Source organism: Asterias amurensis, chromosome 9 (assembly GCF_032118995.1).
Source record: "Asterias amurensis chromosome 9, ASM3211899v1".
In the NCBI taxonomy this organism is placed as follows: Eukaryota; Metazoa; Echinodermata; class Asteroidea; order Forcipulatida; family Asteriidae; genus Asterias; species Asterias amurensis.
The window spans coordinates 1,740,959-1,764,824 of NC_092656.1; the positions used below are offsets into that span (position 1 = coordinate 1,740,959).

At 37.8% G+C, this 23,866-nt stretch overlaps 1 protein-coding gene across 3 annotated transcripts in view; it reads left to right on the forward strand.

The window, feature by feature from the left end:
- The window catches only part of LOC139941480 (G-protein coupled receptor 54-like), a 112,140-nt gene extending 88,514 nt beyond the window's left edge, over positions 1 to 23,626 (forward strand). For all 3 annotated transcript variants that reach the window (XM_071938005.1, XM_071938007.1, XM_071938006.1), the window contains 2 exons: positions 15,289 to 15,850; positions 16,279 to 23,626. In XM_071938005.1, the coding sequence (XP_071794106.1) occupies positions 15,289 to 15,850; positions 16,279 to 16,336 (620 nt within the window). In that variant the 3' untranslated portion in view covers positions 16,337 to 23,626. The remainder of the gene's footprint in view (positions 1 to 15,288; positions 15,851 to 16,278) is intronic.
- Positions 23,627 to 23,866: the final 240 nt, after the last annotated feature.

Genomic DNA, 23,866 nt, shown 5'->3' on the forward strand with positions numbered 1-23,866 from the left:
CTATTTCAATCACTAGAACCATCTCTGCCCTCACTGGTTCACATTTATTTCACCATTGGGTGAATATAGACTTGTATAGTTAAAGGAACACGTTGCCTTGGATCGGTCGAGTTGGTCTTTGAAAAGCGTTTGTAACCGTTTTTTATAAAATGCATATGGGTAGAAAGATGTTGTAAAAGTAGAATACATTGATCCACACAAACATGCTTCGAAATTGCGTGGTTTTCCGTTTACCTCGTCGACTAACACGTCGGCCATTTATGGGGGTCAAAATTTTGACTCCCATAAATGGCCGACCGTGTTAGTTCGCACAGTAGAAGGAAAACCACGCAATTTCGAGGCAAACTTGTGTGGATCATTGTATTCTACTTTTACAACATCTTTCTACCCATATGCATTTTATAAAAAACGGTTACAAACGCTTTTGTTTTGACCAACTCGTCCGATCCAAGGCAACGTGTTCCTTTAAGTGTCTTGCTCTAGGACACAAACCATTACCGGGTTTCGAATCTTTGGTGACTTATAACCACCAGAACTTTTTCACAATTTGTGTTTTCTGATTGTAGCTGCTTTTTCGTTAATGCTCAATAACAAGACAATTAATTTGTAGGTACTAATTAAAACGATGGCGCAGATTATAGTTAAGAATATTTTTGAGCAATTATGTAATTCATTATGCATCAGAAATGCAATTCACTCAAACAGCTGTACCAGTTACAATATGCGCGTATTGAGGTGATTATGAGTCTTTTAACATATCATAAGGTTTTCTTTGAAGACTAAATATCTTGGTAGAAATATGAACAAATCGGCAAAACATAAGCAACATATATTTTAAGTTTGAAAAGTTATACTTAGCTTAATCATTACACATTTCATTCATAATGGTAAACACAGAGCAAACATTTGTTCGTTCTCGCAAATATATATATGAAGTATTTTAATGCTAAATAAATTTGTGATCGGGCCGCTGTCAAATTAGCTTTGAGCTTCCAACGGTAAGCCAGTGTAAAATACGTCATATGCAAAAAAAGAAGAAAAATGGCTTTGTTGACCCACATTTCCAATCCAACGTCAAATAACGTTTGCACAACGGCAACGTAGTATAATTATATGAATATCATCATCAAGGATGCACACAAGATTATCAAGCTTTACTTCCGGGGACCAGTGTATGCACTGCAGCAATCAATGTTATTCTTAAACAGTGGTTTGCAAATAAATCACAATTTGTACAGAGTAATGGTTGTTTAATCTAAATAATCTGCTTGAACTCGTTCATCAAGGACCACGTCAATGTAGTGAAGTTATTAAGACTGCTATTTGATTTGTATCGAATGGTAAATTTGTTTTGTTTCCCATCATGTCTTGGATAAACGGGAGGGGCTTCACCCTCTCATGCAGCAGTTAGTTCATAATGCTGCAAGATTATGTCTGATGTTACGCAAAGTTTACTCTATACAAACAAAGTAGAATGATGAAGTATACTCCAAGGTAAATTAACGGACGCAAGCAGCCCACTCAGGGACGGTGAATACCTGCTACGTTAGACAGCAAATAGCATTTGTCTCAGATAAAATAACCCTGTGAATACCCTCGACGAGTACATTCGAGGCTCGGCCAGCATCTCCCGTTTCTTGTCAGTTAGAGGAGAAAGTATAGAGAAGATAAAACATCATTTCCTGGGGCAATTTCGGGGTGATTTCCTACGGAGACCCGGTGTCTCCCTAGAGAGCTATGCCTTACCAGGGCAGAGGTTCCGTCAAAGACATCAGTATCCGTGCGCAATGAGGTTTGAGATCGACACTTTACCGGCCTTGGAACTGTCATTAGCAGAGAGTGGGTCGAATAAGTTACTTTCAGCGCAGATTGCAGTGAACCTTGTTTTGTTCATTTCAACATTTCATTGAATCGCGGCGGCACCTTGCCTTTTTTTAAGGTCATTTTGGTTCATTAACCAACCCCAAATCATTAAACACACACACACACACACCCGCACACACATTTGTTTCACCAATATTCGACATTCAGTTGTTTTAAAAAAGGCAACATCAATTCAAACTCACAAGAAGTGTTGGCGGATTTGATACACTGTTTTAACTGTTTTGGGGCACCACCAGTAGGCTAGGCTCAGCTCTGTGTTACGGGTACGACATCCACATTTCATCCCGTTCAAACAAAACTATACCGGAAAAGCATTTTCCCCTAACATGCGCTATTTTTTGTTTCAAGCACATCTTGAAACCAGTCACAAGAAAGAGAAGGAGACCCCAAACAATTGACCCATTTACAACTTCCATGTAACCGACACCTCTCGGCCTGTCTTACATCAACACGGTCAGAATAACAATAAATCGGTTACTCATATTACACATGAGATATTGAAGTCCCAGTGATTGATATGCCATCGCCGTCAAACACAAAAATAATTGGCAACCTAAATCCGAGCATTTATATCCTCGGCTTTAACAAAATACCAGACTGGTGTATGAAATGCCGTTTTGATGTCCGGGAACGTCATTGCCCTCATCAACAGTCACGTTGAAGGGCAGTCGCCCCTCGCGGTATACCCGTCGAGCTCTGCTTCCCATATGGGCAGGTCATTCACAAGCTCTCCAGGTTCTCCTCGTTTGTCTCGACCATGTCTTGGGGGCACGGACACGCAGGAAATAAAGTCCGCCCCGGGCTCGAAGAAAGACAGGAGAAAGTGAACTGTGCCTTGTATTTATAACATGTCTGCGTCCTACGCTGCAGACCAGAGTTTGACTTGCTTCCGCAGCTTGCAGCAAGTTTTAAGTGACCTTTACCTGTTGGAGAGGGAAGTAGTTGTCTCTCGTTTTTTTTTTTTTTTTTTTTTTTTTTGGTCAATTTGCGGGATTTACTTACCCCCAGCAGGTGTATTTTTAGCGGCATTTTATAACTAAACAGATTTACATTTGACGGCAATTGCGATGACATTAATTGACCGTAAACTCCGACGTCTCGAGAACATAATGCGTTCCCCTTTTTGTATATTGACATAAATTGTCAAACAAGATCCATTTATTAACCAATCAGAGGGTCAATAGAGGGCGGTAGATTGCATTTCCAAAATGCATGTCCTAACTCAAAAAATTTTGTTTGCACTATGCATAAGGACAATACAAAAAATAATGCACGTATCAAATTAATCATACAAGTTTAAGATAATCACTGATGAATAGAGACGAGGTTCGTTATAATAACAACATACAGAACAACATACAGAACAATGGTACTGGAGTGACAACAGTTTCAGACGTCACTCTGGAGCGAACGTGAAATGTGACCAGCGCGATTCGTATTTCGTGAAAAAAATAAGTGTGTACTAGTTGTTTGTACAAATACAGTTTGAATAATTATGAGGACAGTTTTATAACACCAATTTAGAGATTGCTGCACGTCAACACGAGTAAAAGTCTCTTTCCTTGCGCACGCCTTTTTATTGACAGCAACACAATCAAATCATCATCTGAAGTGTTATTGCAAGTTCTCCAATGTGACTGTAAGATATTCTTTATATTACGCTATCCAGCTTCACAAAGATGCATTGCCAGCTTACCTGGGCATTAAATGTCAGTATTACCGGGAGAGATTTTCCAATGCCCTACAATATCTAGCAGATCTTAGTCGTGATACATGACGTTTCCCTCACGGTGGTTTCCAACCTATTTAAAGGGATGAGTATAAAACACTATACTATCTTAACCTTAACATTAACAAGTAATTTGTGTAGGTGGGAATTTACTTTAATAAACAACAACAAGTCAGTTATCCAAAGCGTTTTAAATATGCTAGTTGTTATTGTTATTACTATTGTTTAAGCACTTTTAAAGCCATTGGACCCTTTCGGTAAACAGTATTTTCCAAGGCCCACACTTCGTGTATCACAACTTCTATATCAAATAACAAACCTGTGAAAATTTGGGCTTAATCGGTCATCGGAGTCGGGAGAAAATAACGGGAAAACCCACCCTTGTATCCGCGCGTTTCGCCGTGTCATGACATGTGAAAAAATAAATCCGTAATCCTCGTTAACGAGAATTGATATTGTTTTACTGTTTTCTCAAAAAGTAAAGCATTTCATGGAATAATATTTCAAAAGAAGTATTTCACCACTACCTTCTGTAAACCCTGTATGTTATTTGTAAATCTGTGAACTTTTTTGTTTTTTTCTGTACCGAAAGGGTCCAATGGCTTTAAACAACTATTGCAAGTTGTAAAACGAAAACTAACGACAGTTTCCAGAAATTGAAAGGGGACTCCTGATTATGCTTTTGTGGCTGAATGTTCAGTCCACAAGAGTTAAGGTGGTATTATTTGCACTTTATGTTCATTATCAATTATTTCTGCTCTGTTAAAACCTAACCTTTATCACGTTTAATCAATCTTATTTTTATTTGTTTATTATCCTGGAAAGTGCCGGCTTGCTTTTTATTCTGCCCGTTTTGAAATCGTTTCATTGCACGCATGTTTGTTGAACCATGGAGGAAGAGAGAGATTGAACCAATCGTTGCCATGTGTATTCCAACAAAACAGTTTATTTGTCCTTTAATCAGGAATAAATAACCCAATTTCTGAGGCTAACACATACTTCAAAATAAAAAACCTGCCATCTAAGTATCCATAACAAATTTACATGTTTGAACCATTTATTTCTTTTCCCCAGGCCTTTTCTTTGTATTTGGAACATCGAACTGCGTTTACATGGTGTTTTTATCAGACTCGTGCCCGTCTTAACGTGATAACATGTAACTAACTGTAAAGAGGCACATGAGGATGAACTTAATAAACTTGATTTGAGATCGAGTCGACCAATGAAACACGTTGGCTACATGTCGTTCTACAAGCTAAGATTGGCGTAATTTTACTAGCATGTTATAGCTCCCTCATCGATCATCAATAAAATACCGACGATAATCCGATGATTCTTGTTTGAAGTACCTGCATTTAGAATAATTAAAAGTAAACACAGATTTCAAAAAGTACTATAATAAGATAATGATATACAATCCGCATCACGTGTGTAAGTCGTGTTATTTGCTCCAATTTTTCATCGTTTCGTATTAAAACCAATAATGATACAAAACTCCTTAATTTGAGTTAAAGGAACACGTTGCCCTGGATCAGTCGAGTTGGTCTTTGAAAAGCGTTTTTAACCGTTTGTTATAAAATGCATAAGGTTATAAAGATGTTTTAAAATTAGAATATAAAGATCCACACAAGCACCACTCAAAATTGCGTGGTTCTCCTTTTACCTCGTTATAACACGGTCGGCCATTTATGGGAGTCAAGTTTTTGACTCCCATAATTAGCCGGCCGTGTTAGTTCAATACGTAAAAGGAAAACCGTGCAATTTCGAGTAATACCTGGTGTGGATCATTGTAATCTGCTTTTAAAACATCTTTCTAACCATACTAATTTTATAACAATAGGTTAAAAACGCTTTTCAAAGGCCAACTCGTCTGATCCAAGGCAACGTGTTCCTTTAAAACTCCTTAGTTTGTTACTGACGTAACAATTCGCAGGTTCGAGTTTTGGGGGACACAAACTAAAATATGTTTTTTTTTAGTTTGGGGACACAAACTAATAATATGCTTTTACAGTAGCCGCATACTTCGGCGTAATATGATTCTCGAAATGCTTTACACTTTCGAAAGCTTTGTATTGCCTTTACCAAACGTACATTCCCTTTAAACAATATCCAACACCTTTGGCACATTTATCGGAAAAATTTTCCCCGGTGGAAATTTGCCTATTATAACAGCAGGCAATTTGCATTTTTTCAATTTTATTTCTCCAGAAACCAAATTAATATCTACCTGTGAGTTTTACCTTATTGTATCCGCAAGACGAAACGCGGTAAATGGCCTCCACTTGTGACCATAGGCAGGTTATTTCCGCGTTAGACAGGCCAGATTAAACTGTCATTCTATTTTTGGATACTTTCAACCCTTCAGTACTTCAAGCAATATAGGAATATTGTCGGAATTAGTTTTGGGACAACAACAACTGCTTGTCAAGCCAACATTTATATAAATATATTGTGGATTTCTCCCCTGTTTCTCTTTTTGCGAGAGGTGACACTTTGCAACTTCAATTCACAGAGGAAATAATGTGATTTAGTCCAGTATCAAAGTGGATTTAAATTTAAGCTCTCTCAACTTGTTCTCCGCTAAGGGCGGTCACTGAGAAGTGATCCCGGTAGATATCCCCCGGCAATTGCTTTCACGGTTCGGAGCGACGGAGGCTGATATTGCGGTCCTGTTTTGTTTCGTGTTTGTTTATAAAATCAAATCCATTCGTTTTCTTTAACTTTTCAGCTCATGCTTGCCTTCCTGCCTGCATATAAACTAACTATCCAACCCAATGAACAGTAAATCACAAAGACCTTCAATCTCAATTCCTCGCCTTTGAAGTCAATTTACAATGATTGAGCAGAGTGAGGCAGATTTTACTTATTGTCCAATGACATTTTGAAGTTGAATTTGTGCAATAGGGAAAGCTAAATTCAATTTCCTTCCAGAGGAGAGGTTTCTTCTTTTTGACAAAAATTTCCTTTGGGTTAAAAAATGAGACTGGACTTTTCGCACATCGTACTCTACTCACTGTTTTAATTCTCAGGAAATATTATAAAAGTACTGTACCGAATCCGAGTTATTGTCGTAAATAAGAACAAACTTTACCTCGATTATCGTAACACATGAATTATTTATTTATCGAAACCGTAAAAGGTAATGTTGCCTGAGTTTCAAGGACAACCTTGAGGGTGTTATTTAAATAAAACCGATTAAAGTTGAGAGTTTTCCCCAGGCTGGCATTAATCCTCTGTGAAAGGTTTCCTGTTATTAAATATTTTGTTTACCCATCCTTGTACTCAAGTTAACAAGATTCAATTGATACGAAATAAGTCTTTATGGATATGCGTAATGTTTTTACTTGTATATGAATTGAATGAAAATCTAGCCCAGTGAGAAGGTTTCATGTTCATGTTTTCAAGATCGCAAACCTGGGTTACTCCTTGGATGGCCACATACATCCGTTTATCTTTGTGATGTCTTCGCTTCGATTAGTAGGTCAGAGCCGGCCCCAGGAGGCTGACATACAGCTCAGCAACTCATCTGTACGCAAGGGTACTTGTTGCCATGGCATTTTGCTAATGACAATCAACCAACGACAATTGCTCTAAGCCTGACGTACCCTCATATTATCACCAGGCTGCTTCGTCAGTCCAGGGATGTAGCTCTAGTACGGACGTGCTTAAGTTCGTGTAAATGACGTTGAGATGCTTGATAACTAAACTCAAGCGTTAAAGAACGGTTCCCCCGTACGGATAAGTACAATTTTTCACGTTGAACTTTGAGGGAATACACCGAGGCACCAGCCTATCCCTAATGAGGTGAAAGCCCTTACCTTTGTTCAGGTGTAGAGGGTGTCCTCTTCAGGTTTTGATCACCTATTTCGTAAATAAGCACGAAGCGTTCCAGATACACGGGTACCGCACGATCTAACCCTAGGCGAAGCACTACGAGTTCACACGTATCAGTAATCTAGAAGCGTTTCTTTTGGGGAAACAGATGGCTGGAAATGATTCTTGTACGTTTAGCATCACCCAGAGGTTTGATTAAATTGGTAATGCCAAGTCTAAAAACTAGGAAATGAAAAGGGGATTACAGGAATTAAGTCGGCTATACAAGCTTATGTTGTTCGTTACTCGGACCCAGAACAAATCACAGTAGTCTGTGATTGCAAGCTGCTTGCGACTTGATGAGTTAACTTCGGCTTGCAGTCGCCAATTTTCAGTGACCCTTTTTTTTTTTTTTAAGCTGGTCGACTATTATCATTCAACATTTATATAGCGCGCTTTTGAAAATGATCGACACGCTTTACAAACAATTAATTGTAATATAAAACACAAGACAAAATAAGAAAACAAATTATAACAATATTATACAAACAGATGGCTAGAAATTATTTATCATACGTTTAGCATCACTTAGAGGTTTGATTGAATTTCGCCGATTCCTGTTTTGTCTGTTTAAATAATTCCTTTGTTCTATTTTAAGTAATTTAATGATTTTAGTCACCCTGTTATTGGCGCTTGCGCTGTCGGATGTGGCTGAAAAAAACGGGGAACAAACAAACAATCAAACATATACCCAACCCCCAAAAACAAAACAAACAGCAACCAAAACAACAAACAACAACAATACAACTCGCTATCATTGCTACAACCCACGATTTATAGGTTATACCTGGTTTCGTATCTGACTTTAATGGCGGTCATTATATAGGAATTAGTGTACTACTTGTGCATACCTCCCATAAGTGCGGTGAACGCTGGCGAAGAACCACATCCAACTCAAATACGTATACAATTACAGACTCATAATAATGACAGCACATACATCATCATTTATGATCAAAGAGTACTTCGTCGGGTTAACGATCAAATTATCCTAATTCCCAATAGAATAGCCATAACTTGTTATAATGGTTGTGTGGGGACACGTGACTGCCCTGACATGTTTTCACATTGTATTGTTATACTCACCGAACAACGGAAGCATGGCAATGCAAATGCTTACAATAGTCAACTTTGTTTAATATTCAGTACTTACCTATAATCATTCATAATCAAACAACTGCTGCAAATTATTTCTTGTAAACGTTCTTCTTATCCTCTATTTTCGGTGTTCAGATAACATCCACAAGCCAACTAACTTTCCAAGAAATAGGTGAAATAAACGCATAAACGCAGTAAATGCATTTAAAAAGATGATCAATTTGAGATTGAAAACCATGCCTGTCCATTGGGCTGTATGTGTTTGAAGAAGATTTAGACTGCCCGTATTTATGTGCCCCCCCCCCCCCCCCCCATGTAGCCCGATCCCTTAATGTAGCCTGACCTAAGTGTCGCCCAAAACTTGAACTTAAAATCGTGACCCACTAGTTTGATGTTAGCAATTGACAATCTGCAGAGGTAGAATTGTTATTAATTTATTTTTACCCACTCATAGTCTTCATTGGTTTACATGCAGTCTCAATTGTTTGGAAATGTATTTCTGTCTGGAAATGATTCCCGAGTTTTTAAAAAGATGCTATGTCTTTCAATCATGTTATTCTTAATAATGTCGTGGTTATCACCAAGCACTCGAACTCTCTTGGACTTTTCGAAGAGAAAATGACCGAATGGCCCGAACAGGTGATCTCGCACTCCAACCTTCTCGAGTGGAAATCCAAGCACGCGCTTATAAAGCAGTTAACATCATTGCCAATTTTCGCGCTAGAGTAGCCAATAAACGCATAGAGCTGATTGCGTTAACCCGAAGAGTATTTAATTGTGTGAAGTAAAATAACTGCAAAGAAAAACAGTGCAACCATTCGTAAAATCCTGCCCGCGCGACCAGACAAGCCTATAGACGATTTTAACTTAGTGGATTATTTCGGTGCATATTATTTGTCTGGGGATGAAGGGAAATTGGCTTGGACATTTTGGCCAGCTAGCTTAGGGACGGTTGATTAACAAACCGAATCAATGCTGTTAGTGAAAAACGGCACTGCATAGATCAATCCGTAAAGGTTTAATTTTAAGACAGTTTGGTTGGCACAAGAGAATAGGTAATTTTTTTCATACGGGATTGGCACTGTGTGGTTTAGTTAAGGGCGCCTTTGGGTATATGTACATTCTGCCTTTTGCATGAAGTTAAAATCTACAATTGTGACATTTCTTTCTCAACGAAAGGCCTGGATTAATGCGCAGTGGCATTCACATGTTTTCTCTTTTTTTAGGATAATGTTTAATACTATTGGGCAGGTTTATCTAACATAAGTCTATTTCCAAGTTTACCGAAGTTGGTGTAGGATCCGTTTTGCAAATAAGTCGGGCTAATACGTGAAACCGGGCCAGACGGGGTCATAAAACTATTGAAAGTTTTGTATCCCCGTTGGCTGTAACATGGTTAGGTGATGCGGTTAACTATTAACGGCTATTGCAAGATATTTACGTCATCGTGAACTAAACGTGCGTCACGACATCGATCGCGCGTATTTCGCCGAAAAGAGTTTCCGAATTTTTGCAAGAAACTTTTGGTTTGACTACAGCGGCTAAAACACATTATTCTTTATTGATTTAATATTTTGGACCGAGGTCTGTTATAAAACATTCATGAACTGGATTTTGGTCACTAGAGCACCCCCACACCTCGGCCTTGGACTGACCAGAAGAGGGACATATTCCGCTGAGCCTTCAGCCTCGGGAAATGGGTTAATCTTCTGGTCACTCAAAGTCCCTCGGGGAAATAGACGTGCCCCATAACGTTCATTTCAGTTTTGTATACATACCTTATTGCTCGATTGTTCAGTCTATAACAAGCATTACGTACAACCAGCTGTATCGGGTCGTGTTGAATGTTTTGGTGCGTACACACATACAAGGGACGGTATTGCTTTATATTTGCAGTTGTTTTTAGTGTGTAAATGAACTTGTGTGCCCCTTACTAACTTCAATCATTAGCAGTACAATTAAATCGGGAGAACTTGGTCTTCGAAAGTACCCTTCAGAGTTCCTCCGAATGTAACAATCAGTCTAAGTGGACAAGTTTCTGACAAACAAATACAACTTAATTCACGCGCAGACTAAATCAGCCCCAAAATTATGTCAAAAGGGTAATATTGGAGATCAAAGAGATATACAAAATTTACGAAATTGAAATAGGCGAGCAGCATCAATCAAATTACAACCAATGCAGCCCAACAATTCCACGGTGAACACAACATTGTTCAGGGGGGCGGGGTCTTTAACGTAACATTGAGTGACAGGCTAACTGTATTGTTACGTCCTTGCAGGGGGAAACAAAACAGACAAATGTCAGCATGAGATACGCCTGTTTCCTTCAGAAAACGGAGGACAGAACTAAATGAAGCCTTCCATTCTTGACTTGCAAATCGTGAGCTCAAAATTAAAAGTTCATTAGTGCAGTTTGTGTGGGTTTTTAAATGCTTGCGTTTTTCAGGTATTGCCAACAATTCTCAGTCAATGTGACCGCAGGAACTACAATTACAATTAGATTAAACTTTTAAGGCATATCTTTTGACATGATCACGTTACTTCGAAATGTTTTTCCACAGTTTCTGTTGCTGTTTTTCCATTTGAATATATTGTTATGCTTCTAACCAATGACTTTGTATCGCCAGTATTTTTCGAGTGAATACCAAATTATATAACTTCCCTTTAATTACAATGATCATAACAAATATGACATTTCAATTGATAACCTCGTAGCGCTAAGCCGGCGACATTGGACAAAGCCACGAATATGATATCACTAAAAGGGGTTATGCGTCGGTTCAAACAGGGGAACAATTGTTTACAAAACGTGTCTTTCTTAACTTAGAGCCACGTTTAATTGATAAGTTAAGAATTACAAAGACGACGAGGGATGGGCAGCAGTATACAGCGTACGATTTAGTAATTTGTAACGAGTATCGTAGATATAATATATCTACGATACTCGTTACAGACTCTTAAATCGTGAATATTATTCACACGGGATACAACTGTGTTATGGGAATACTTATTTGCCAGTGTTTTGGCAGGTATATATTCCTTGCCACTTTTGGGGTTTATTGTGGTTTGGTGGCCAAGGGTGTTCATCTATTGCGGTATCTCCAAGTTGTGTTTTGTTTTGAATCTTGGTTGTATTGTTTATACTTCTTTCTTGTTTTCGTTTTCTGTTTGATGTCTTTGTTATTTAAAAAAGGAAGACGACATAAAATGTTAACATGAAGTGGGGTGTCGTGGAAGACGGAGCGGTTAGAGCAGCAAACTCAAGCTCTGATGAATCTAGACAGCAAAGTGGATTCGAGTCTGGTCTTGACACTATGTCATTAAGCAATACACTGCACCTTATGTTCGTCCTTCGGATGGGACGTAGATATGCAGGTTCAGTGTTTTGTTACAAAAACTACCAACACACATAAACGACCCAAATAAACTCTCATTGCAAAGATAAATGGGGTTAGCCCTGGTGTGTCTGGAAATGCGTTTATCTTCACTCGTTAAGGCTGCACTAGAAGAGAGTAAGTACATTACTGGTCGCCTGATCGTTTGCCCTGCCAGACTTACACGCCTGAGTTAAAAGCCACCCCACATGCAATGATACCACTACCACACAATACTTAAAATTTCCCGCTTTTCAATTTGTATTCCGCATTCACACGTCACAGCTCAAGGCACTCTCTAGTAGCAGAACAGAACAAACTACGACATGATATTCGCGACACACCAACTGTTATGATCGGGGGCTCCACTTTATGTAAATCATTGCTGCTCAGTCACCTGCATGTGTACATCCCGATATGTGGAGATTGTACAGTAATTCACCAGAAACGCCACCTTGGTATCCCCGACGACGGACAGAGTATGTTGTCTAAACAAAAACAATCCGAAACGATGAGTCGATCCTGTCCCTTTTGAACCACATTACACTAAAACTAGAGATTATTCCAGTTGGTGGTACCGCAACATCCTCATTTAACAATGACTGCGTGTGCGGTTAAGGTGATAGATAACAACGACGAACACCTCCTTCTTGGTAATGTAATTAACTTTCGATTTTTCTCACGTAGTTGAAGGCTATAATATGTTCTTCAGTTGACCCTTGATGAGGAGTTTTCGAGACACTAACTGCACCTGAGATCGTTTATAGTGTACTCAATCCTTGTTATGAATACTAACGATATGGCTTCTGTATGAGATGACAGTATATGGATTAAGAGTTATTGCCTCCAACTAGGTTGTTAGGCCTCCTTTAATACTGAAGTCAGATATAATGTATGTTGCGTTTGGAGAGGGTTTAAGGATTAGTATATTGATAAAACAAAGGAGGTTTTAGTGACACTTAAAGACTAACTTATTACACACAGCAAACTGCATATTAACCTTTCGTTGCAACAACTATTTCATCAAATGCATTCAACGTACTTTAAAAAAAAATATAATAATAATACTAATAATAATAATAATAATAAATAAAAGAAAAACAAAGCTTCAGTACCTGCCCACCTTTATGGTCTAAAAATACACCCTTTGTTCCCAATACTTTACTCTGGTTGGTTTTTGGACAGCAAACTGTTTGTAAATAAGTAACTTTTGTCGGCTACACATATCCCTTGTATTACTGAATGCATGTTCCCTGAATCACCTGCTCCTCTTTTTGCTATGGATGGATAGGTTTATGTCTTTACTTGTTTTGCACCAGAACGGATTCAAAATGCCGTTTGGGTCGGAATCTATGGCCGTCTTCCCTACTGGTTGTACATATCATGACATAAAAACAAAAACAAAATAACAAATGACAAATGTTAATTAATATTTTGTTAAACATAACTGCCGCCAATGAAAGACACGTCGACCGAAACCGACTATCGACAGATTTCAGTGTACATCTGAAGTATCGTCATGAAAATACATGTGGACGGATAAATGAAGTTCGGTTGTAACTTGATGGAACAATAAAGATAATTGTTCAATCTAAACACATCAACAAAAGTAAGTGTCCCCCCCCCCCCAACAGTTCGTCATAACATCGTAAGGTAAAATATTTTAACAACACAACTAATTAATAAATAATTATATGACATGTTTCCTAAGAGTTGTTGAAAAATGAAAGATGTCCATGAATTCATGGCTGAATGAGCTCAACTTTTTAAATCAATGAACCTTGGATGTTTTCAAAGCCACTTTGTGGCGTGTTTTGTCTTCTACTGTATGTATTTCCTTTTTTCAGAGATCTTGTTTGATTTGTGTCCTCTAAAGGGAATATGATCCATAAGGAAGTATTAAGTGCGCGATCATCTTCAATGCCAGGGTCAAATTTCAGGGAGCTTCTTAAACAAAACAAATAGCTAAGCAAAAACAAATAATGCCTACCAGAACAGGGTTGCCAGCCAAAGTATCAAGTGAAATGTATTTTTTCCTGGTTTCCTGCTTATTAGATGGGTCCTGGTTGTGAAAAAGGACAAACAGTTTCATTTTTTTAGGGGAGTGATCGATTTCGGCGAGTGGTTACGGGTCTGTCTTGGGTATGAAGGGGTTTATTTCGGTTTGGACGCGAACATATAAAAAGAAAATGGTTGTCAAGCTTTTGTTGTTTTATATATTGTTAAACTTCTTTAAATAACTGATTAATAAATTGATTGATTGATTGATTGATTTATTGTATTTACCCAGGGTGAGCCAAATCATTAAAAAACTGGTTTCCATTTGGGCCCTGCGAACAAACTAACATGTTAAAAGTAAACATAAAATCACATGATACAATTACGATATAAAAAATACGCAAATATTTAAGAATGTTACGGAAAATTAAAAGCAATATAAACATTACTAATGTTTAATTATATGTTAAATAACGTTACGTTGGTAATCCAAATGTTTGTACGATGTAGGGGTTATTTTTGCTATTTCTAATATTTGTCCCACACGATATAAATGTTGATATATTTCGCATTAGGCTACATATTGACAGCAAGTTTAACTATTGAATGAAGCTTGGCATTATATAACGTACGAATTCGGCGCATAGCTCTGAAACTATTTTGTTTTTACAAAGATAATTCGATTAGTTGCTTTGTTGACATTTTTTTCAGCATAATGTCGACACAACGATGTTCCTTTGTATTTATAAAAAAAACGAAAAAACAAAATCCACCTGATTATTCGGAAACTATATTAAAAAAAAAATCGTTTGACTGAATGTTGTTTAAGACACTGGACACTTTGGTAATTGTCAAAAACCAGTTTTCTCACTTAGTGTGTCTCAACATGTGCTTAAAATAACAAACCTGAGAACATTTGAGCTCAATTTATCATCGAAGTTGCGAGATAACTATACAAGAAAAAACTTACCTGTCACACGAAGTTGTGTGCTTTCAGATGCTTGGTTTCGGGACCTCAAATTCTAATTATGAGGTTTCAATTTCAAAATCTGGAAAATTACTTCTTTCTCGAAAACTACGTCACTTCAGAGGGAGCCGTTTCTCACAATGTTTTATACTATCAACCTCTCCCCATTGCTCGTTACCAAGTAGGTTTTATGATAATAACTATTTTGAGTAATTACCAATAGTGTCCTCTGCCTTTGCGACATGCACTTTTAAACAATAATACTGCTAAATTAATGCGTTTAAAAACTTTCCACCGCGCTCAAAAGTGAATACATTTATATGTGTGAATTAAGCAGTTTAATTTTGTTTGTTTGTTTGCAGCGTCTTTCGTCGTGCACAGTCCAGTAGCGATATTCTACCAGCTAACCGAGCAAGGGTGCGAACTTCATATCGGTAAGGACGGCAATGGAGCTAAGTACTACTACCTAGGTGCTTTCTTATCCATGTACGTCATTCCACTGATGATCATACTCATGTGCTATGCCAAGATCCTCATCATCGTCTGGAGGAAGACATCCGCTGGTACTGAGAGCGCCCAAGCCCATGAGCGGTCCATTCGTCAGAAGCGCAAGATTACCCGTATGGTTTTCATCGTAGTCCTCCTCTTCGCTGTCTGCTGGGCACCAATTCACTGTATTCTTCTATGGGAGCAGTTTAAAACCGAGGATATAACGAATCTTAGCACGGCGATGGCATTTGCATGTCTTCGATTGTTTGCCTTGTGTCTGGCTTACGCCAACAGTCTCACGAACCCATTTATTTATGCCTTTACAACAGCAAGCTTTAAGAAACATTTCAAGAAAGTTCTTTCCTGCTCAACACCCACTGAGAGCACGGAACAGAAAACTATGGGACCAACGAGCACCTACAAGAAAATTGGAAAGTACGTCAATGAATACTCTTCAGTCAACACATGTGATACAAAAGTTTGAAAAAGGTTCATATGGTCTACAATGTTGTGTTTTGATACCTTTCCCCGACGAGCCCATATAAGTGTTGTTGTTGTTGCTAGGAAATATATGCACATTCTTAAATTGTCAAAATACTTGTCATTGTCTGATCTGTTAAGCAACTGGCGCCCATCAGTCCCATATGTGTACCGGGCGTTAACCCTGAGTACGTATCCGAGAGTTTCACTTTCCTTCCTGTCTTTTTAAAGATACACTGTCTATTTGAGGTGCTCTACGACGCCATAAATTGATTGGGCCAATTTGGCTGAATCTATACAGCACTTACATTAGCATGAACTGCACATGTCCGAGCGTTATGATACAGAGTTTTTAATGGGTTACTTTGTTGGACTGTTTACAGATTCCTGGCTACGGCCCCGTCCAGTTTTAGATCGAGACAAACTCCGCATGACCTGTAAACTCCGGGAATATACCGTCTGCGCCACAACGTGTACGGTCAGTTTTTTTGAATTTGCCACACCTACTAACCGGTTGAAAGGGCGCCGTTTCGAACATGTGCACCATTGATGTAGCAGTGTCAGCTGCATTGACTACCTCAACTGAACACTGACGTAGAAGTGTATATCGGTGTACATAACCGATGCTTTCGGTTGATTGTTAATATATCTGACTATAATGTCCGATTCCGTTTGTTTTCTCTCCCAGTGAAGTGAGCATCCACTTACACTTGAAGTGTAAACATCGCATTGGCTGACCTTATTGTCCGGGTTTTCGGGAACAATTCCCTTTTGGCACCGTACTCACTTTCTAACTGGGGACCTTTACCCAACCGAGGACTCTATTGTCACCTGTTGTTTTTAGTCCCCGGTTGGAATGTTTCTACACCTAACCAAACTTGTGTTTGTCTGCACTTGAACTATACTATGGAGTGATTCTCAGATTTATTTTCTTGTTCAGCTAATCCATTTTGTTTTGCACTTTGTATATTCAAACGTAAAGTGTCTCTTACACAACCAGTTTTGTCAGAAATTAACTCTTCGTAGAATTATAGTAACTTCACATTAGCAAATGGTATTATATGCATAATGACGTACGCTTCGATATGGTATAGTTTATGCTCCCTTTATAACGGCAAACAATTGTTTTGTTTCCGGTTGTAAGCATTTGGATTTTCAAAACCGGTGGAAACCTTGTATTTTATTAGACCTTGTAAGTGATGCGGCCACCTTATGGGGTATGTTGCTGTACATATAAAATGCTTTCAAGAGCTTTCTGAAGCCGAAATCTTACGATGTATTGCTTACAGATGAAACGGAAATTTGACATTTTAATCGACAAATCAGCTTAACGTTTTAAACAAACATGTAAAGTTTAACTTTATTTGTTTTGTTTTCCCCATTGTCGTAACTACATTGTGTCTACGCTACTGCCGCAAATATTTATAATCGTCAGTGTTGACAATTTGTACAGAACTTGTATAAACAAAACGTTAAAGTCTATGCGTGTCTATAATAGTCGCTGATGCAACGTGGACACTATTGTTTTCTTAAATTAAAATACAAATACAAACATTAATGAGTATAGTCAACGGTGACAAACGATGTATTATATCAAGTAATACAATTCAAGTTACGTCAGCGTTCAGACTGGGCCCTATACATGTAAATACACCGACATTTCTCTATACTTTGATTGATAAATTGGGGTTGAATATACGCGCGTACACAACATTGCGTATCCGATATGTGTAGTCATGGTATCGTTGTTCTATTATTCCATTTTCTAAAGAATTCCAATGTGGAGTTCAGGTTGAACCAATAATTACCTTGTGGGACACATTGTTCTATTGAGTAAAATACCACTTAAGGGCGCCCCGTGATCTCACGTTGGAAAACGATATAGCTATGTGTAGCAATCACTCTTCCGACATTTCTTTAATTATTCTGTACACTGAGGAAAATCTAACTGCGATACTTTAACAATACTGTGTGGACGTGTGAAGGCCCACATAGTAGTTTTAAGGTCCTACATTATGCAGAATTTTAACAATGTGTATTACATACGCCAGGGTGAACAGGAAGTCCCTTGCAAAGTGGTCTAAACCATCACGCATGCCCTTAAGACCAAAATGAAACAAGTTCTAAGCCAAAAAGCCACATCTTTAAGCAATCTTGAAGACTGATCAAATTCAGATTAGCCCATGGCTGAGAGACTTGCTGTTTAATCCAGTGTAATTTCCTTTAAGCCATTGGACCCTTTCGGTACAGAAAAAAAAAAAATCACATATTTACAAATAACTTACAGGGTTTACAGAAGGTAATGGTGAAAGACTTCTCTTGAAATATTATTCCATGAAATGCTTTACTTTTTGAGAAAACAGTAAAACAATATCAATTCTCGTTAGCGAGAATTATGGATTTATTTTAAACAAATGTCATGACACGGCGAAACGCGCGGATACAAGGGTGGGTTTTCCCGTTATTTTCTCCCGACTCCGATGACCGATTGAGCCTAAATTTTCACAGGTTTGTTATTTGATATAGAAGTTGTGATACACGAAGTGTGGGCCTTGGACACAACTGTTTACCGAAAGGGTCCAATGGCTTTATGGGTGGTCATTATGTTTTTGTTTTTTAGTTAAATAATCAGATTGGTGTGGAGGTATATTCTTTGCCTTCCACCTCTAGGACCCTGGTTCGAATCACGCCGGAGGCACCATGTGGATTGCGTTTTAAGTCCTCACGATTGTGTGGACTTTCCATGGATAATTTCCTAGTTTTTTTTTCACACATCTTAAACTGAACATTCTTTGTCTTCACTTCATTTGTTATTTGTGTAGTGCAATGTTTCAGTTCGCTTTTCTGACAAGCCTTTGCGTCACAGCCAGAGTAAATTTAATTAAATGTTGAAATGTTTTCACAGTTTTTTCTATTTTCTCCCGACAAGAATCACGCATCGATTTAGCCATAATTTCACACATTTTAGTTATTGCATTTATTTGGTTGAAATCACAAAGTATCCGACTGTTTTTATCAGCTCTACCAAGCCAATACAATACATTTAAGTTCGGTAAATCTGTACCATTGTTAACGGTTCCTGTCTCATTATTATTTTGCCGAGTATAACATGGATGGATGTGTTTCATTTATACTGTATCGGCGATGGTTTTGATTATAGTAACAAGGCTCAAGGCCAGATTACACTTAACGACATTGGATTGTGTCTAATGACATAATCAACCCATTTTATAATATTTATAACAGTGATTCAAGGACTTATAATACGCGGAACAGAATAATGAGTTGCGTTAGTAGAAAACTACCAGAAGTAGAGATATAGCGAAGCGTAGGCCCACTACATTTAATTTGGAATCGAGGTCTACCACAACGAAAATCTGGTTCACAACATAGTGTGTTAAGTAATAATTTTGCATCTTGAGATATACGGGTTAATGAAAGAAAGTGACTCGGCTGCCTTGAAGCAGATCTTGGTCGATATTTTAGTTATGTGTTACATGAACCTAGTGTCGAGTAGATAGAATGTGTCTAAACTATTATTAGATATAGGGTTGGAACTGCGACTGCTTGTACACGCAATCCTACAGACGTCATGTCACGAAACCACTCCTGTTCGTTCAAGATCCCCGTTCTCCTTGTCATATGACACACAAAGAGGTAACATTAAAATGATCAATACCATTTCATCTACACAACCTCCTTCTCAGGGCAAGGAACCCTCTAGTTCCCCTGGATCGGAAACACAGATTAAACGTGGAGGACTGTCTAGAGGCAAAAGTACACTCAGCACCCGTAATTAGAGGTGCAGAGCTTCGGGGCAAACTGCATTTTTGTCCAGTACAACTTCGACCTAAATTCTTTCACGGCAAAATGGGATATAAGTTTATCTGATTGGGTTGATAGCAGACTTTTTTTTAAACAATACTTATAGATTAAAGAGCATGTGTATGGCAAATTCCTTAAAATTATATTTCAATTGTTGCTGAACATCTTAAAGACATGGGTGGATGCATGCTATATAAACCTGTTGACTAGACTTCATCTTTAGACTGTACCAGGGCTGTGTTTTTTTGCTTACAGTCTTTCCTGACGGACGACAAAACCACGAAACAGCAATGGCAAAATGGGTCCAAAAATATAAACCAATTTAATAAATATTGAATACTGGTGATTATTGGAAATTATTTACAAAATGTCATAAATATAATGCGAATAACAACTTGGTCTGATTTGAAAATGGTGAAATGACAGACAGATATCCTGATGACGGACGTTATACATATATATATATATATATTTTTTTTACCTTAAAACTTGACGTCAACGCACTGACTGACACCTCTTTATGTTGTTGTTCAGTCCTTGTTCGTTTCTCCATTATTGTCTTTAATGATTTTTTGTGTTTACCATTTTATTTTATATTTTTTTCGTTGGGGGTGGGGGGTTGGGGCTGCGGGGGACTCGAGCATTTCTGTTGATAATTTCTCTCTTTTTTTAGCACCTGTCTCAACCATTCTTCCGGTGCCAGCGTCAATATAGTTCCGGATATAAGGTTGTTTTGCCCTTCGCTGACAAACCTTTTCGAAATTGAAAAGTTCCGATTCACATAATTATTAAAGTGGAAACCCATAGCTTACGTGATGAAACGTTCGCCGTATGCAACATAATAAGTGAAGTGCGATTATTGGAAAAACGTATGTAAACGGGGAGGGGATTTCAAACGGCGCTATGAGAAAGGTCAGCATGCACTGGGTTGTAAGGGACCCACGACTGCACACTGTGGAGTGCTTTCTGTCATCGTCAACGTGCGAAACATTTTCCTGTGACAAAGGCTCAAACTGTTCCTTTTTTTAACTTCAAGTTAGAGCTTTTACCTCACAGTTTCTGTTTCTTTGGATGTTAACATTATCTAGAGAGGGGTATTTTATTCACCTCTTTGGCTCCAAGTGTAAATACATACAAAACATAATAATACAAATACTCATGTTAATAATACACGAATAAAACAAAATGATAATAAACAAATAAACACATATAAAACAACACATAAGTATACGGGTTATCAAAAAACAATCCTGATAATCATAGTTATAAATTATTAAAAATGTACAGCACTTCATACGTAACAGTTGTAGAGAGCACCATCGTTCAAACCATGCTGTCTGCTTGAACAAAAGCAGAACAACCCTTTTTTATTATTAGGTTAATATGGCGAGAAGCTTGGAGCAACTGCTTTTAAGTAAGTTAGCCGACCATATGTAACGTTTTCACTGCCCACTCCATCAGACTCTTTGATATATTGAAATAAATTAAGGTTATTTTGTGTTTTGTTTTTCTTCTTCGAACTGCACTCACATATTCACCTGGAACTTTTACGGGTTTTCTAAACGTGTTTAGTATTGATTTTTATCATTGATGCCGGTGGTGGCCGGTAGGCATATGACGCCATGTGCTTTTACATATAGGGGTTGTGTGTATTTGCATCTTATGAGCCTGGGTACACGAATATAGGCTCTCAAATTCACAGAGGCTTTCAACTTCTTCAGGTTTCCCTTTTGTTATCAGCACATTTACTGGGTACATTCATTCTGTATTTTATTAACAGCTGCCCATTTGCTTTGAGGACCCAATTCTCGTTGAGTTTCATTTGGTTTGAAACTTTTTCTTAAACATACCCAACAAATAATTAAAAGGGATGTTTCTTCGTAAAATTGTTTTAGCTAGATAGAATAATATACGTTTGGTAATAACTCTTATAATTATTGGCAATAACAACTCGTTTGGCTAGAAGTACAACAGCTTTCGATAGTATTATATACTTTGATAATCATTTCACTGTAGTGCTGATATAGAAACATCAGCTTTAATCTGAGAACTGTTTCTGCCAGATTAGTTCTAAGATTGTGCACTCCAACATTATTACGGAGTATTCTTCCTGCATAGAATAAACGCTCAGAATTTTGGGGTGATATCTCAAGAACGCTGCCACTTTTTGAAATGAAGCTTTAAAACAATGTAATGGTTCAAAAACCCTAGGTATGCTTAGCATTTAAGTAAAATTCATGGGAGTATTGTTTAACAGCTTGACATAAGTTTTTAACCTGAAATTTGCGAAAACATTTGAGTCCGTTCATCTCTGTCGCTCCACCTTATTCGAAGATGGGGGGGGGGGGGGGGTAGCTTGTTCACGTTTTTCTCGAGGTGGTGCCTGGTTTTGCTATATTATCCTGCAGTTGGTGTGACAACAAAATTAATCGGAAGTAGCGACAAACACATAAACCGGTACTCATCATGTCTGAATTCATTAACAAAAAACGTTTACCCGACACGGCAGGAACGATAGAACTGTGTTCAATGGAAGTTGTAAATACTAGTGTAAATATTTGTTTTCTCCAAATGTTGAACTAACGTTAACAATAAGAATTGTAGGCCTAGATAATAGTTTTTTTTCCTGGTTTCATTGCATGCTAATAAATGTAAAAATATTAATGTATTTTAACCTTGATTAAAAATGGTGCTAATATTGAGTGTTAATTAAAATGCTGACTATCTTGGTATACAATATATAACTGTAACTATAACATACTATAAAATATATGCTCACTGGAAACATTTACTATCTAACTTTAGCCCTAAAATTAAGTGCTTTCAAAACCTTGCTGTTTTCAATCGATACTATACCAGTAATTTTTAAGCGTACACTATGTTGTCCCCTTTGAAGACAATTTTGATTATTAACGAAGTGGTTCAGTTCACATCGGCCAGTGAGCAATTACACCACGAAAGTAAAAGCCATTGTCTGTAATGTTTATGCAGTTTTTTTGAGACCGGGGGAAGAGATATATTACCGTCCCAAATCAAGCAACTAAAAATAAAACTCTCTTCTACAAACACAATTTGGAGATTTGCTGAAAAGAACGAAATACTATACGTGACCTTCCTTTTTGTTGTTATGTCTTTGTGCAGAGAATAAGCATTATAAATAGTAAGCATGCAATTAAGTGAGTGATGGTAAGTTTCCGAAACAGTGCGCTCTGAAGAAATTGCTCCATTTGAAGCTCACCTTCTATAATACTGCAATGTATTTACTATAATTAAGCAAAACAGTGAATGCTTAATGAGGAGTTGCTGGTTGTATATTTCGGATGTAGGAATACAATTTTGAACAATTTCAAATCATCTATACCAATCGTGAAGCCACGAATCTGTAATCAACAGTATGTTTGCAAGCATGTCTAGTTTACATCAAAAAAAAAAGGAGGAATGTTTTGACCGATTTTCAACATTACACACTCCCTTCCGAGACCTTCAACATTGGTACTGCTACCAACAGTATGTTTAAGACAAGTCTTATTAATCATTCTATACCCTCCATGATAATGTTTTCAACAGTCTGTTTGCAAACATGTCTAGTTTACTCCTAAAATAAAAAAATAAAAAATAAATAAAAAAACGACACATTAAAAAAAATACTTGTTCCCTAAGGAGATCCAACTAAATGTATAATATAACATATTCACCAACAGTATCACCCCGCCCTCTCTAAGAACTTCCACAGGGGTCGTAATGTATATCTTTAGTCCGTGTCTAATAGAGCCACACCTTGCGCTAATCAATCATGTCTACAACAGATGGCGCCTAGATGGCTTGACGAGTTGGAATTTGTATATAAATCCAAAGACAAGTAAGACGTTTCAGGCCATTTTCATGAATTATAATAACCCGAACCCATCAAAATAACGAAACAAAGGCAGGCTTATAAAGGTACTTTTTTTTTAAACAGTACCATGGTTTTGTTTCTGACAGTGTCACGTATGGAACGCCAAAGAGGCATTCAATCATCGGTGATGGCCTTTTCGACCGGTGATCAAATTTGTCATCGGTGATGGCCTTTTGTGATCGGTGATCAACTATAAGCAATCGGTGGTGTACTATTTACCACTGATTGCAAAGGACCATCACCGATCGTGA